This window comes from Pituophis catenifer, unplaced genomic scaffold (assembly GCF_029215685.1).
Source record: "Pituophis catenifer annectens isolate HBS135680 unplaced genomic scaffold, rPitCat1.0.hap2 SCAF_2, whole genome shotgun sequence".
NCBI lineage: Eukaryota > Metazoa > Chordata > Lepidosauria > Squamata > Colubridae > Pituophis > Pituophis catenifer.
Window position 1 is genome coordinate 2,536,869 of NW_027256882.1, and position 15,881 is coordinate 2,552,749.

General features: G+C 39.5%; 2 protein-coding genes across 2 annotated transcripts; both read left to right on the forward strand.

Moving 5' to 3' along the window:
• The first annotated feature begins 6,593 nt into the window (after positions 1-6,593).
• Positions 6,594-10,040, forward strand: LOC139309241 (zinc finger and SCAN domain-containing protein 31-like). The gene is made up of 4 exons (XM_070933303.1): positions 6,594-6,621; positions 8,724-9,287; positions 9,447-9,567; positions 10,033-10,040. Exons 2-4 carry the CDS (start codon positions 8,877-8,879, stop codon positions 10,038-10,040), a joined length of 540 nt encoding a protein of 179 aa, XP_070789404.1. The 5' UTR covers positions 6,594-6,621; positions 8,724-8,876.
• On the forward strand, positions 9,560-15,881 carry LOC139311629 (zinc finger protein 678-like). Its single transcript, XM_070936113.1, has 4 exons — positions 9,560-9,567; positions 9,688-9,770; positions 11,467-11,596; positions 13,738-15,881. The coding sequence occupies exons 3-4, from the start codon at positions 11,563-11,565 to the stop codon at positions 15,408-15,410; spliced, it is 1,707 nt and encodes a 568-aa protein (XP_070792214.1). The 5' UTR covers positions 9,560-9,567; positions 9,688-9,770; positions 11,467-11,562; the 3' UTR covers positions 15,411-15,881.

Below are 15,881 nucleotides of genomic sequence, written 5' to 3' on the forward strand. Positions count from 1 at the left end.
CTATCCAACTTTAATTAAACCTTTTGTTTCAATAAAGCATTGTTCAAAGATAACCCTAAAAGTATTACATAGATTCCAAAACTTTCAAAAAGCTACCCCTTAAAATTTTGATTGACCCTTTTAATACCTCAGTAACTCTTAAAGAGCTATCCATTTTTAGTTAAACATTTTAATTAGACATCAATAGTCTTCCAAATATCCCTTCAAAAAGTTAACCTCGCATTCTTCCTTTCGTTCTGTATTTTTTCCAGTCCTTCTTCTTCATTAATACTTTCTTCTTCGGTATTGCTCGTCCCCCTGCTTTTATTTTCAAAAATTTTTGAAATTGGATTTGTAGTTGATGTGTCTTAGAAATTCGTTCTCCTTTCAAAATTATTTCTTTCACTTTGGAGCCTCCATCTCCACTCTTCCTGCTTGTATAATCAGTCACTTCATTCTTTAAGTATTGACTCTGTCTGTAAAGCCAAAAATTGTCAAAATATTTTTCAATCTGCAGTGATAAATCTCCTTGATACTTTCCAGTTAATTGTGTGGAAACCTCCACCAAAATCTCTGTTTTCAGTGTGCTAAACTCCATCTTAATCCTGTCAACCTCTTCTTTGTCTTCCAAAATCACATTAGCCTGCTTGATTTCTTCCTCTTTTCCAGCCAGCAAATCATTGTAATACTCCAATTTACAATCTTGAATAATCCTTTTAGCTGAATTCAGTATATCAGAAGTAAAATCATTTAAAAGTTCTTGTAAAACCTTTACAGTCAAAACTTGTGAATTTGCTGACTCATATCCTCCTTCCTTAATGGCAGCCATATTTCAATTTTAACTTTATATTTATTCAGCTATCGGATCAGTAAGTCCAATTATTTTCCACACACTTTAACAAAAGGTCCATACCATAGTCTTTTCCATTCCATTCCCACTTTAAATCTTTTCCTTTTTCTTCTCTATATAATCCAATACCTTTAACAATGTTGCAGGCGTTAACAAGCACTTTCACCGATAAGTTTGATTTTCTTCACTGCCATTTTCCCCCCTTTTTGAATGGAGTTAAAGCTTTTATACTTGCATATTCTGCTCTCCTGATTCTGCTCTGCCAGCATCCAGATTTAAAGTGTCTTTAAATCTCAAGGAAGAAATCTTTAAATCTTTAATCTTTTGCTGCTGGTGTGGTTGTAACGCCCCGTTCTGCCTGAGGCAGATACGTCCCGGATCCGGAGCACTGAAGGGCTTCCAGGGAACTCTCACCCTGCAGCCCCCAGGCTTAAAAAAAAGGAAGCTTGGTGATCTAGGGGAGCTCTACCCAAACCCTTCTGCTCTTCTCTCCTCCTTTTCCCCTGGGGGAGAGTTTTGAGCCACTAGACAGCTGTTTTTCGCTGTTCTAGCAGCTAACAAAATCTTGGGGCTGGAGCTCCAAAAGGAGCTGCCATCGGCGTTCACGGCGCCACAGGAAGTCAAAAGCTGAGATTTCTTGTTGACTTGTTGAATGGCAAAAATGAAGCGTAGGATTCTTGCTGAATCAGTAAATGAACGACTGTAAAAAAAAAATGTTCATTATAACGTCATCTCTAATAACAACAAAAAATATATATTTTCATTTGTTCCTCTTTATCTCCACAAGCCCATTCAGTCTTAAGCCAAAAGTGTCCAAAACAAGAATCAAATGATAGTCACCCATCACCGTTTAATTTTTATGAGTTTTGAGAAGGTGGGATGGAGATTTAAATTTCACAGAATTTGCACAACAACCAAGACGAGGACCCTGATTTTTGAGGGCAATATGCTGACTCTGTAAACTGCTTAGAGCAGGCTGTAAAACACTGTGAAGCGTCTAAGTGCTATTTTCATACGAGTACATCGTAGCTTAAAATCATGGACATATGAAGAATGGGTGATAATATGGCCATGAGGAGGAACATTTAATCCTTGTCATCCCTCCAGATTTTATTAAGTAGAAAAAGTTCTTATTGCAATCTGATATGCTACAAGCAAAAGTGAGGAACTAAATGAAGAATCTAAGTACTATTGCTATTCAAAATCATTCAATCATTAAAATAGAATCATCAGTAACGAGGACTTAGAACTTAGAATAACTTTTATTGTCACTTTGAATATACACCAATCAGCATACATTAAAATGAAATTTCATTGCATACAGCTCTCAAAGGATCACCACCTCCAATATACACTACATAACCATGACAGAATAAATAAATGCAAAATGATGGATATACCCACATATATTATATGACCCAGAGAAACAACACAGTCTAATTCAGATGCATACATGTATATAGCAAGTAAAACAAATCTTGCGAGTTTTCCAGATGGATGGCATAGTGTTAGGGTTAACTGTTACAGAATCTTATCATAAGAGACCCAGAAAAGTAATTCTAAAAACATGTCATTCTCTATTTCTACTAGGATCGGGAAATGAATATCAATGAATGGTTATAAAAATAGGGAAATGGGTGGGGCAGAGGCAGCTACAAATGTTTCAATAAATTCGTTGTGATTAACTCAGGATTCCACAAGAGGGGGAAATAATTTGGATTTTGGGGGTCTTAAGACATAAGAGAGAATCCATGGAAATCTAAATGATTCAAGAAATTAAACAGGTCCTGCAATATAAGAGTAACTGAAAGAAAAGAAGAAGAGAGTTAGGACTGCAAATGGAGGAAGTGCAACTCCATGACACTGAATGACTTATGAGGGAGCTTGAGTATAAGGAGCTGTGTTGGAAGACAGTGTTATATGGGATATTAATGTAGCAAAGGAGACAATACTAATGAGGTGGTCTCCTGGCCTGTAATAGCTCCGTAGGTTTTTTCCCTCATGTTCCTCCAAACTCAGCAGGCACTTCATTCTCAGCTTCCCAGAGACTGGCTGGGACATCAGCATCAGAAGAAGCAGAAGGAGGAGGCCCATAATTCATGGGGCTGAATCAATAGGACCTGGGTACCTACGAGACCGTCTTTTGCCACCAATAGCCTCCCACCGACCAGTTCGTTCTCACAGGGAGGGACTACTCAGGGTACCGTCAGTCAAATTATGCCGACTGGCGACTCCCAGGAGGAGGGCCTTCTCTGTGAGGGCTCCAACCCTTTGGAATGAACTGCCCCCGGAAATACGGAATATCCCTGATCTCCGTGCTTTCCGCCATGCCCTCAAGACCCTGATGTTTCAACAGGCGGGGCTAAACATATGAACATGTGAATGATTTTTTTTTTAATCTGGGTTTTATTTAATTGAACAAACTAAGTAATAATTTTAATTAGCAATTTTATGATGTTTGTGTGTCTATATTTTTCTTGACTGTACACCGCCTTGAGTCCTACGGGAGAAAGGCGGTATAGAAATATAATAAATAAATAAATAATTCATGGGGCTGAATCAATCCCCTTCCTGTTTCTAAGGAAGAACAAGAGCATTCGAAGAATTCAAAGCACCATTCAAATATGGAAATGAGAGTGACTTTCTTGACTGAGAGAGAGATAAACAGAACTTCACCTGGAAAGGAGATAAAGGAAAGGCACATTCAAGAAGCACAGTCCCTGAATGTCCCAAAGTTTGTGCCACACGGAGTGTGACCTGAGACGTTTATCCTTTTCTGATGTAAGATCCCTTTCAAGTTGCTTCAGTCTGATGTTTACATCAAAGGCGATCACTGGAGAAATATCAGGAGAGATCTCACAGACCAGGATTTTAATAATTACTGTAAGAAGCAACATCTCCTCTGGGGATCCTGAACTACCTCTGGGCCTCCATGTGCAGAGAAGAAGCTGGAGAAAAGGAAGAACAAAGAGAAACTCAAAATAGAAAAGCCCTGTAAAGGATATTCTAATTGGATTTGAAACTGGAGTGTAAACTTGAATTTGGGATATATAAAAATCAAGAAGAGAAAGAAGAAATTTGAAAAACATTTGATAAGCGCATTTAACACACGAATTGGATATCTTGTTAAGTTGTTGATTTGAAACTTGTGGATTGGAGAGAGACATCTACTGGTGGAAAAAAAGCACTACACCGAACACTTTCAAAGCTGGAAAAAATTACAGTGACCTTGATCTACAAGAGCCGTGAGAAATTTTAAGGAGGATTTGTTTTTCTTTTCAGCTGTTTGACTTTGATAACCAAAGGATGTGGAAAATAATAAACATTTTAAATTGGAGTCAAAAACAAACCAGAACATTAAAATGTTGCAGGAACTAATTGAAATCTATCTCAGCATGTTCTGACATACGGCATTCTTGCATGGTATGGGAGCAGCTCTGTAGCAGACAAAAAAGCTCTACAGAGAATTATTAAAACTGCCCAGAATATCATTGGGCCCCAGCTACCAGCCCTGGACAATATCTTTGAATCTTGCTGTTTGAGGAAGTTGAATAACATTCTCAGAGACTCTTCCCATCCTGCTTACAATCTTTTTGGACTGGCAGAAGATACAGAACAATTAAAACTTGGACCACACGTTTTCTGAATAGTTTTTATCCCAGAGCTATAATTGCACTCAACAATGAACTAAAGGGCCACCATCAGTGAGCTGTTGGACAACATTACTTGGTCTGTTGTGTGGATGTTTGGGTGGTTTAGGGGTGGGGAATTTGTGGTGGGTGGGAGTGTGTTTGGGGATTGTTATGTGTGTTGGACCTGGTCTTTGGGTGTTAAGTGAATTTCATTGTATGGGTATACTGTGCATACACGTACAATGACAATAAAGTTATTATTATTATTAAAAATGTTTAAAATGGTGCGTGTATCATTCAATTTGGATAGGAAAAAACCAAGAATTTTGTCAGAATATACTCAACTGGATAAACAGGCTATGGACGAGAAGCAAGAAAACAGCACTGAAGATAAAGATATTGATTAAAAATTAAATGATTACATTGGGAGTAACAATGAAAAAAAGAGAAGGGTTAGGAGGAAACAACCAATAAAAAAGAAGGAAGGGAAGGGAAGGAAAGGAAAGGGGAAATTTTTTAAAGATTAAACTGGTATTAACAGGGGTAAAAATAGAGAGGATAGGAAGAAGCAAGAGAGACAGGAAAAGGGGAAGTGAGTAGAGAAAAAAAATTAAATGATTACATTGAGATTAACAGTGGGGAAATAAGAAAGGTGAGAGGAGAAAAGGGAAATAGATCAGAAAGGAATTTAGGGCAAGTAAAGCGAGTAATGGATTTAAAAGTTAAAGGAAGGATACAGGAGAAAAGACATAACAATTACAAAAAGAAAAAAAAGAAAATGTGAGAATGCGATAAAAGGAGGATTTTAAGAGGTGGTTTCTTGGATGGATCAAGAGAAAATGGTTAAAAGGAGTAATTAATGGAAAGAAGGAAGGGTAATATGATATAAACTTATAGTAACAAGTTAATTATATTATTATTAATATTGGTGATTGTAATATTTGAATGATTTGAAACATTGTGTAACATGAATGGTTGAATAGAGAACAATAATGGAAAGAAGGAAAGGATATGTATAGAATTGTATTAATATTAGTATTGTAAAAATTGAATGTAAGGTAATGTAAAATAATAGTTGAAATTATTAGGGGATAAGATATAGAAATTGAAATGAAATTGAAATGGAATAAGTACTATTAATATTGGTGATTGTATTAACATTAGTATTGTAAAAACTGAATTCAAGGTAATGCAAAATGATAATTGAAATTATTTATTCAGAGGGGAAGAAAAATGGAAATGAGGATATAAATTGTGAAATATAAAATGATCTATTTAGAAGGGGTTAAGAAATGGAAATCTAAATGAAATTGAAATGGAACAAGTTATTTCTATTTTAAAAAGGTGGTGTGGAAAATAAATTTGAAGAAATATATTGTTCTTGGTAAAATGGTAAAGTGATTAACAGGGAAATAAGATAATGATAAATTGGTCCGAACAAGAAAATAATTGATATTAAGAAAAAAATGTGAAATATTAAATTAAAAATTAGAAATTAAGGATGGAAATGATTGTGTTTCAATAGATTTGAGGGTTTCAATAGAAAAAAGGCAACACTGAGAAATATATGTGATAAAGGGAGAAATAAGAGAATGAAATGAAATAAGATTAGGAGGTTAGGGCGGATGGCAATATTGATTATATATTAAATATTAAATAGAGATGAAAAACAAAAAAGTAGAAAAGGAATAATATGGCAGAAATCGAAATATATAGATTAAATTTGGGAAAAATAAGCAGTATAAATTTTGACTCGGTCAATACTCTATTCAAAAAAATGTACTGTTTGCGTGTATGTTTTTTAAAAAAATTTAAAAATATTTTTTTTAAAAAAGAGAGAGTTCATATTTATGATTTACCGCGCATTTATCTTAATGCACAGCCTGCATTCTGCAGAGAGCCCACCAGGGGGCTCACTCTGCCCTCGTTATAAGGGCTGGCAGCCTCCCAGCGTCATACGGGCAACTGAGCATGCGCCTGCCCGTTTTTGCATGGTGGAAAGGGAAGATTCCTTTCTCCTATGGGTTTTCTGGGGAGGGAAGGATAGGAATGACGTCACCGGACATCCGGGCCTCTTTAGGATCCTGCATTCCTTCGCCTGGAATCTTGCACTGAAGCTTCCCTGCTTTGCAAGGAGAGCAATCCAGACGTGACTCAGCAGTGAGTTGTGGGGTGGGTGGGTGGGTGAGTGGAGGGGCTCTTCCCATGCAAAGACATGCAAGTGGAAATGTGCAAAGTTTTCATCCAGAGTCAGAGTCCTGGGAAGGGGGGGGGAGCCCAAGGTCCCATGTTGCACTGCCACTCCTTTGCATGCAAGGCAAGGCAAGGGGAGGAGGGAGGGTGAGAATCAAAGCTCCAGATTATCTATGGTCCTCCCCAAGAATAAATTCAAGGATCCCCCCCAAAAAAGAAGGCAATCAAGGGAGCCATTTCTCCTCTATTTCCTGGGGAAAAACATTGCAGGGAGGGAGGGGAGGCGAAGGGAAGAGAGAGAGAGAGAGATTGCAAAATTCCAGCTGGGAAGGGAGGAATCTTTGCAGGAAAGCAGCTGCGGATGGAGCTGGGGGTTGCATTGCATGAATTCATCCCTCGTGGTTTGTCATCCTGTGTTTTGCTTTTAGTTGCATGGTTTTTTTGCCTGTGTGTGAGTGAGAGAGAGAGAGAGAATGTCAGGATGTTTATTTATTTTATTTATTATTAATTCAATTTGTATGCCTCCCCTCTCCGAAGACCCAGGGCGGCTCACAATGCATTTAAAGTCATTATAAAAAACATTTAAAAATTAAAAACATTAACACTCATTCACACCATTCATGGCCGGATCTCGCCGGATCGCAAGAGCGAGATCAACGGCCCCAGGCCTGCCGGAAAAGCCAGGTCTTCACCACTTTTCGGAAGGCCAATAGGGTGGGGGTGGTCCGGACCTCAGGAAGTAACTGGTTCCAGAGAGCTGGGGCAGCCACAGGGAAGGCCCTCCCTCACGGGCCCGCCAGCCGGCATTGTTAAACTGACGGGACCCGGAAGAGACCAACTCTGTGGGATCTTACCGGTCATTGGGAGTTTTATGTTCACATAAAAAGGAAAGCTTGCTATCTAGTTGGATCCAAAGAAGAAGACTTCCTAAATCAGCATTTCCCAACCTTGGCGACTTGAAGATGTGTGGACTTCAACTCCCAGAATTCCCCAGTCAACGTAGACGGCTGGGGAATTCTGGGAGATGAAGTCCACCCATCGTCAAGTTGCCGAAATTGGGAACACCATCCTCAATCTTCTTGTGGTGTTCCAAGGGTTTGATGAAGGTTAATCCTGAAGGTCTTTAGAGATTCTCTGTCATCTACAGTTGTCCCAAAGGTGCTTTTTCAGGAGGCAACTGGACTTTTTCTTGTTTTTTCTTTTGAAGACGTTTCGCTTCTCAGACAAGAAGCTTCTTCTGCTCTGACTCCTTCCATTCCCCACTATCCAGTCAGAGCTGGAGAAGTTTCTTGGATGAGAAACGAAACGTCTTCAGAAGAAAAAACAAGAAAGTCCAGTTGCCTCCTGAAAAAGCACCGTTTGATCCTCAGGATTTTGCATTCTGCTCTCCTCTCCTCCGCTATCATCAGACACAACTGTGCGTGTAATGTGAGCTGCACTTTTTTTACTCAAATATGAGTAAGAATCTTCTTTGGCAGCGTTAGCTATCTGTAATCCTAAAATTTAGATGAATGACCTGGGAACCTCTTTTCCTTTATTATTATTATTATTATTATTATCGATCAATCAGAATAGAGCTGGAAGGGACCTTGGAGGTCTTCTAGTCCAGCCCCCTGCTCAAGTAGGAGACCCTATATCATTTCAGACAGTGGCTGTCCAGTCTTTTCTTAAAACCTCCAGTGATGAAGCACCCACAACTTCCGAAGGCAAACTGTTCCACTGGTTAATTGCCCTCACTTGTTAGGAAGTTTCTCTTTAATTCCAGGTTGCTTCCCTCCTTGACTAGTTTCCATCCATTGTTTCTTGTCTTGCCTTCTGGTGCGTTGGAAAATAAGTTGACTCCCTCCTCTTCTTTGTGGCAGCCCCTCAAGTACTGGAATACTTCTATCATGTCATCCCTAATCCTTCTTTTCTCCTTTTCTTTCTTATTAGTATCGTTACGATTATTATTGCTCTGTTGTTTTTGCCTGTACACTGAGAGCTTCTGCACTGGAGAAAAAATTCCTTGTGTGTCTAATCATACTTGGCCAAATAAAGTATTCTATTCTATTCCATTTCTCCTCATGCAGGTACCAAAATAACTTGTGAGCAAAAAGGGGATGAAGGAGCTGTTGAGGCTTCTCCAGGGCTTCTGCACCATGTAGTTTCTTGGAACGAAAAGACCCTTGGAGAACCGCAAGATTTCTTAGCTACATTTGGAGTTGTGCTAGAGGATAGAGAAAATGGAGGAATATCTACCATTTGATGGAGCTGGAAAAGGCCCTCTAGATGCTCATTCTTGGATCTATAAGGATATCTTGGCAAAAACTGAGCAGGAGGTCCTAGAGGAGGACACTATCAGAACAGAGGTCCAGCACAGGCTCTTTGGGAGCATCCAGTACAAAGACTCTAAGGGGCCCCGAGAAATTTGCAATCACCTTCACTATCTCTGCCATCAGTGGCTACAGCCAGAAAAACACACTAAGGCTCAGATGTTGGATTTGGTGATCCTGGAGCAGCTCCTGGCCGTCCTGCCCCCAGAAATTGAGAGTTGGATTCGGGAGTGTGGAGCAGAGACCAGTTCTCAGGCGGTGGCCCTGGCCGAAGGTTTCCTCCTGAGCCAGGTGGAAGAGCAGAAGAAGACAGAGATGCAGGTGAGAGTCCTTCTTTTTGAGACTTGAAAGGGGGTGTTAATGTTACAAACAATGTCGGAGTCCTTAAATGTCTCCTCAACATAATTTGAAGAGATGCCTAACAGTGGTTCTTCTGCTGCTTGCTTCTTTCTTTCTACCTACCTGCTACTTCCCTTCCAGAAGTCATTCTTGGACATAGTCCCTGACAATTCCAAGGGAATGCAAGATCCATCAAATTCCTCTCCAAAGCATCTTTCTGGGAAGTTCTCCGAGGAAATTCAACATCAGGACACTTCACCAGGTAAGAATGTATTCCGTCCAAGCGATGTGAAACTCCACAGAAAGATTGCATGTACCTCTCATTGTCTGAATCTTCTCGTCCATTATTTAACTTCTTCCATCATTTTTGTCTCCTTTGCAGAAGATAGAACAGTTCCACTGATATTTCTAGGATCCCCTCCTTGTACCACTGGAGCTGAAAAAGTAACTGAGCCAGCTGTTCAGGTAGGAGGAGGCACTTCAGAGAAGCTACAAAGAGACATTTTGAGGGCCGCCTGATACATTGTGGGGTTGACGTATAATATCGTTGCTTCAACGCAACATGAAAAGAGGAAATGTGAATTCAGTACTTGACCAGTTACTCTCAGCTTAGCTTAGCTGTCTGCTTGTCATAGTTCAATTTTTGTTAGGAAGCATGTCATCTACATACTGACAGCATTCCACCAAACTCCTAGATCCCTATATTATCCCTTTATGCTGCCTGCAGAATTCTGAGAGTTGAAGTTCACATGACTTTGCTCTAGATGCTACCTAGGCAGTTTCATGTAGCTCTTGAGTGGGGAGAGAGTTAATGCCAGATAAGATACCACAGCCCGCATGTGATGCGTGTATCGAAAAGATTAGGGCTTTGATTTCTTTTTTGCCCTTACCCCGCAAATGCTTTGTTACCCAGTTTGGCTGTAAGACACATCTTTGCTTTTGCTTTTGAAATTCTTCATTTAATGTCTTTGATCTTACTCATTAATGGTTTTACATTGCTTTAAGTTGGTTCCGAAAATTTTTGCCATAGATTCTTTGTTCTGTTCTTTTGGTATTTCAATAATTTCTGTACAGTTTATTTCCTGCTAACTTTGGGGGCATTACTTAAAATTATCACTTGATATTATATTGTATAAGAACGGTGTGGTGGCCTAGTGGTAAAGACACTCGCTTCCCACATGGAAGGTTAAGAGTTCAGTCCTAGGTAGCAGCAGTTATTTCTCTGTTAGGGCACAAAGAAAAATATCTACTGTGAACTCCATGTAGGCATCAGAAAGGGGATCTGGCCAGTAAATGCTCACCTCCATCCAGTCTCCCCCACTCTACTCCAAATTAAATGTCTACAGGGTCATAAGAAAAAAATAAGAGTTAAAATGCTTGTTTATGACCATAATGAAGATTGATTTAATTTTTTTGTCTGATATAGAAAGGAGTGCCCTGAAGATGTTTTTTTCCTCAAAACCTAGTCAGGATAGAGTCTTTAGAATAAGTATATGAACACCATATTCCTTTATTTTTTATCTGGTTTAAGCACATCTTTCCATTTGTCTCCACCTAAATCTTGCGGCACATCCTTCAGCAACTCAGAATTGTTGTAAACGGCCTCCGTGCATTTGAGATGGTTGTCTGCATAAATCAAAATAGTAAACAATCAGGTGGAGCCACTGAGAAGTGGTCAGCCCGGATTTGGAAGGGATCCAGAATAATATAATTATTTTTTCCATGAGAGATCACTGAAATTAGTTTTGTGTTTGGAAAAATTAAAAGCAGAAAAGAAAAAAAAACTGCAAAAAGAGTTCATTTGTTTCTAATATCCAGTTTTTTCTAACCATCCAAACCACAAATCAAGTGCACTTTTTTTTTCATGTTATACAAAAAATCAGGAGTTTCCAGCCAACCATATACATAAGGGGTTCTTTTTACTCTAATTAAGCAAGTTAATTTAGCCGTCTTCACAAGTCCCATCATCTTCGCCACAATTGTTTCTTAGCCTTTCCACAAATGTTTCATGCGATCCATGCCATTTTCACATACAATATTTTGCATCCTTCAGCAACACCTATGTGCAGATCTCCACTTTAAAAAATTGGTCGCCAAAAGAGAACTAGCAGGTAATTCCTTGAGCTGTTGGTTAACATGTCCCTGTTTTTTCCATGTTCAGGAGAGTCTTGTGTCGTTCGAGGAGGTGGCGGTGTATTTCTCTGAAGAGGAATGGTCTCAGCTAGATTCACACCAAAAAGCCCTCCACAGAGAAGTCATGCAGGAAAATTCCCAGAATGTGGCCTCTCTGGGTAAGGACCGACCTCTGCTGGACCCTTAGAGAAGACATTTTGTGATGGGATGAAATTGGCTATTTCTGGTTAAAAGGCACCCCCTGCTTCTAGAGACTCTATAAAGAGTGCAGAGAAGAGCAACAGAGATGACTGGGGACTGGAGGCTAAAACATATAAAGAACGGTTGCTGAAATTGGGCACGTCTAGTTTAATGAAAAGAAGGAGTCGCCGTGACATGATAGCAGAGTTCTGATATTTCAGGGGTTGCCACAAAGAAGAGGGAGTCAAGCTGTTCTCCAAAGCGCTTGAAGGCAGGAGAAGAAGCAGTGGATCGAAACTAATGAAGGAGAGAAGCAATCTAGAACTAAGGAGAAATTTTCTGACAGTTAGGACAATTAATCAGTGGAAAAACTTGCCTCCAAAAGTTGTGATTGCTCCAACACTGGAAGTTTTTAAGAAGATTTTGGACAACCATTTTTCTGAAATGGTATAGGGTTTCCTGCCAGAGCAAAGGGTTGGACTAGAAGATCTCCAAGGTCCCTTCCAACTCTATTATTCTGTTAGGAAGAGATGAGGCCAGTAGCTTAGGTAAGAGTTATGGTTAGGGCTACATCAGTGTTTCTCAACCATGGGAATTTTAAGATGTATGGACTTCAATTCCCAAAATTCCCTTCAGTTCTCGGAATTGCAGTCTACACATCTTAAAATTGCCGCAGGTGAGAAACAGTGGTTTGGATGATAATGGTGAGGATGTAAGAATGTCCAGATAGAGCCTGAGGGAGGGGTCAAATGCATCATCAGTCTTGAGTCCCTTCGCATCCACAAGCCCTCCTTGAATTCCGTTCACTCTTGTCTACCACTTATTTGCTTTGGCCATTAGTAGTTCAGATTAATGTCAAACATGGGAAAATCAGGGAGTCCAGGACGTTCAAATAAATGAACCTTTCTATTTAACCTTTAGCTGTCCTAAACGTTTAACCTCAATCTGTCCTGTAGAATATAGGATGTCCTTGATTTACAACCAGTTGTTAAACTACCATTCAAAGTTACAAGGGACTTCCCCAGAGCTACCTATGACCTGTTTTCAAGTTTATGATAGCTACACCCCCTCCCTTAGATTGCACAATTGCATTTGGACACTTTAAAACCATTTATAGCCATTTGCAACATCCTGCAGTCACATGATTGCAAGTTGTGATGTTATTTTGCCTGTTCCAGTATTTACTGGAACAGGCGTTTACTTCCAGTAGGTTTCTGGCAAAAAACATCCATGCGGGGGAAATGGATTTGCTTAACAACCATCCTGTTCTCTTGCAACTGTTGCAAAAACTGCTGAAAAAATGGGGTGCAGTCATGTGATACCTCGACTTAAACTGCAGCAATTCATAGACATAACTCGAGAACTACCTGTAGTATTCTCTCAGAGAACTGGATGGTGGTGATCCTTCTTTCTAAAAGTCTTTGAAGATCTAGCATCCCCTCGGGCATTGGTTCAGATTTTTTTGAACCAATCGTTCTAATATTTTTATATATGTTTAATTTTTTTTTCTCTCTGCAACCGTGTCCATGTGGTGAAAGGAGATGGAACAGCAAGTGAAAGATAGTCCAGGAACAGAAGCAAAGGATGGGTGACACTTACTTAGCCCTGTCATCTGCTTTCTGGATACTCGTGATTCCTCAATCTTCCATATGTTGAGAATTGATACTAATATAATAAGGGAGGAGAATTTATTAATGAAGGAAACAAATGTGTAACAACATTGATATGATTTTGGTTTAAGATCAATGGAACCATGGAGTTTTTGGTTGCTTTCTCAGCTTGATGGTTTGGTTGCAGATGTTTCATTGCCCAACTAGGTAGCAACATCACAACTAATTACCTAGTCAGGTAATAAAACATCTGCAACCAAACTGCTAAGCTCAGGGAGCACCCAGGACTTCACAATTCATCCCTGTACTACATAGATTCCTTCTGTTAAAATCAGTGGATTGTTTGAAGAGTTCAGTAAATTTTAGACTATCGTTTATGTTGATCAACATGACCGAAGTTCAAAATGTTGCTTATGTCAACCTTCCATCCAGATGTTTAGAATCACTTCTTATTCCTTAACCTTTATTTCTTGGTATCTCACCACATCTTACTTTTGTTTTCTTGTAAGGAGCCAATGAGCAGCAGAACGAGACTTGTGAGATAACGCTCCAGACAATTTGGCCCGTGAGTGGAGCAGAAAAAATGGCAGATCAGAAGGAGACAGAATGTTGCCAAAGAAATTTATCACAAATTGGAAATCAGGAAAGCTTAGTTTCCCAGCCTTTTTGGAGTATAAATGATTTTATTGCACAACAAAATCGAACTGGAATAAAAAACAAAGAGTATTTTGAGAACAGAGTGAAAACATTCGAAGAGAAATCAGATATAAAGAACCATTATCAAACTCATTCTACAGAACAATATGGATACAAGGAAGGTGAAAAAGGTCACAGTGGGACCCTTATTCTTCCCATACCTGGAAAGGAAAGTATGGGAAATAAACCCTATAAGTGCATGGAATGTGGAAAGAATTTCAAGTGGAATTGTCTGCTTATTTCCCACAAACGGATCCACACAGGTGACAAACCATACAAATGCACCGAGTGTGGAAAAAGCTTCAACAAGAACTGTTTCCTTATATATCATAAAAGGATCCATACAGGAGAGAAACCCTACAAATGCGCCGAGTGTGAAAAGGCCTTCAGTCGGAGGAGCACCCTTACTCTCCATAAGAAGATCCATACAGGAGAGGAAGGCTATAACTGCACGGAGTGTAAAATGATGTTCAGAAAGAGAAGCCAGCTTATTTCCCATAAAAGGATCCATACTGGGGAGAAACCATATAAATGCATAGAGTGTGGAAAAAGCTTCCAGCTAATTAAGTCCCTTACTTCCCATAAGAAGATCCACACAGGAGAGAAACCCTATAAATACACAGAGTGTGTACAAAACTTTAGTCAAAGCAGTCAACTGATCTCCCATAAAAGGATTTACTCGGGGGAGAAACCGTATATATGTACAGAGTGTGGAAAGAGCTTCACTAAGCGGAGTCGTCTTGTTTGCCATAAAATAATTCACACAGGGGAGAAACCATTCAAATGCATGGAGTGCGGAAAAAGTTTCAGCCAGAACAGTTACCTTAGGTCCCATAAAAGGATCCATACAGGAGAGAAACCCTATAAATGCACGGAGTGTGAAAAGACCTTCAGTTGGAACTGTGACCTTATTTCCCATAAAAGAATCCACACAGGTGAGAAACCGTACAAATGCACAGATTGTGGGAAAAGCTTCAGCAAGAACAGTTCCCTTACATCCCATAAAAGGATCCATACAGGAGAGAAACCCTATAAATGCACCGAGTGTGAAAAGACCTTTAGTCGGAGCAGCAACCTTATTTCTCATAAAAGGATCCACACTGGAGAAAAACCCTATAAATGCATGGAGTGTGGGAAGAGCTTTAGCGAAAATAGGTCCCTTAAAATTCATATGAGGATCCATTCAGGAGAGAAGCCTTATAAACGCCCAGAGCGTGGAAACACTTTTAATCAAAGCTCTACACTCATTTCTGTCCCGCAGAGTACAGAAAACTACATATGTTTTGAATATGGAAACAGTTTCTGGTGGAATAGTCATCTTGCATCCGATAAAAAAATCCACACAGGGGAGAAATATCAGTGTGGGGAATATGGGAGAATATTTCAACAAAGCAGCTCACTTATTTCCCACCAAAATATCCACGCTGGAGAAATGTTTGGAATGTGGAAAGAGTTTCAGGGGGAGCACTCAGCTTACTTTCCATGAAAGGATCCATTCTGGCATGCTGTACAAATGCCTGGAGTGTAGAAAGAGCTGCAGTCGAGGAAGTAATCTCATTTCTCTTAAAAGAACCCACACGGGAAAAGCGATATGACTGTCTGGAACGGGACCCTTCCGTGTGGGATGAGCTTCGTGAATAGCAGGAACCTTAGTTCAGATACACGATCCACAAAAACCATATAAATGCATGAAGTGTGGAGAGAGGAAATCACATACAAGGATCCACTTGAGTACTAATCCATAGAAGTACTAGATAGATTTGCTTCATTTGTACATACTCAAATCTTACAAACCTTGGAGGGTTTGTGCCTTAATTTTTTTGTCAGTTTGTTTCTTTCTGATGCACAGGTGAATTAAGATTAAAGGGTTGAATATGTTGGTATTTCAAATAATCAAGCAGGAAAAAAAGAGATATTTGGAAATCCATGGGGCCCAACATAAATAAAATAACATAAA

Coding starts and splice junctions, on each gene's coding strand:
- LOC139311629 (XM_070936113.1), top strand. CDS start 11,563: ATGCAGGAAAATTCCCAGAATGTGGCCTCTCTGG. Junction 11,597..13,737: donor CCAGAATGTGGCCTCTCTGG/GTAAGGACCGAC, acceptor TTTTCTTGTAAG/GAGCCAATGAGCAGCAGAAC.
- LOC139309241 (XM_070933303.1), top strand. CDS start 8,877: ATGGAGGAATATCTACCATTTGATGGAGCTGGAAAAGGCCCTCTAGAT. Junction 9,288..9,446: donor AGAAGAAGACAGAGATGCAG/GTGAGAGTCCTT, acceptor CTTCCCTTCCAG/AAGTCATTCTTGGACATAGT.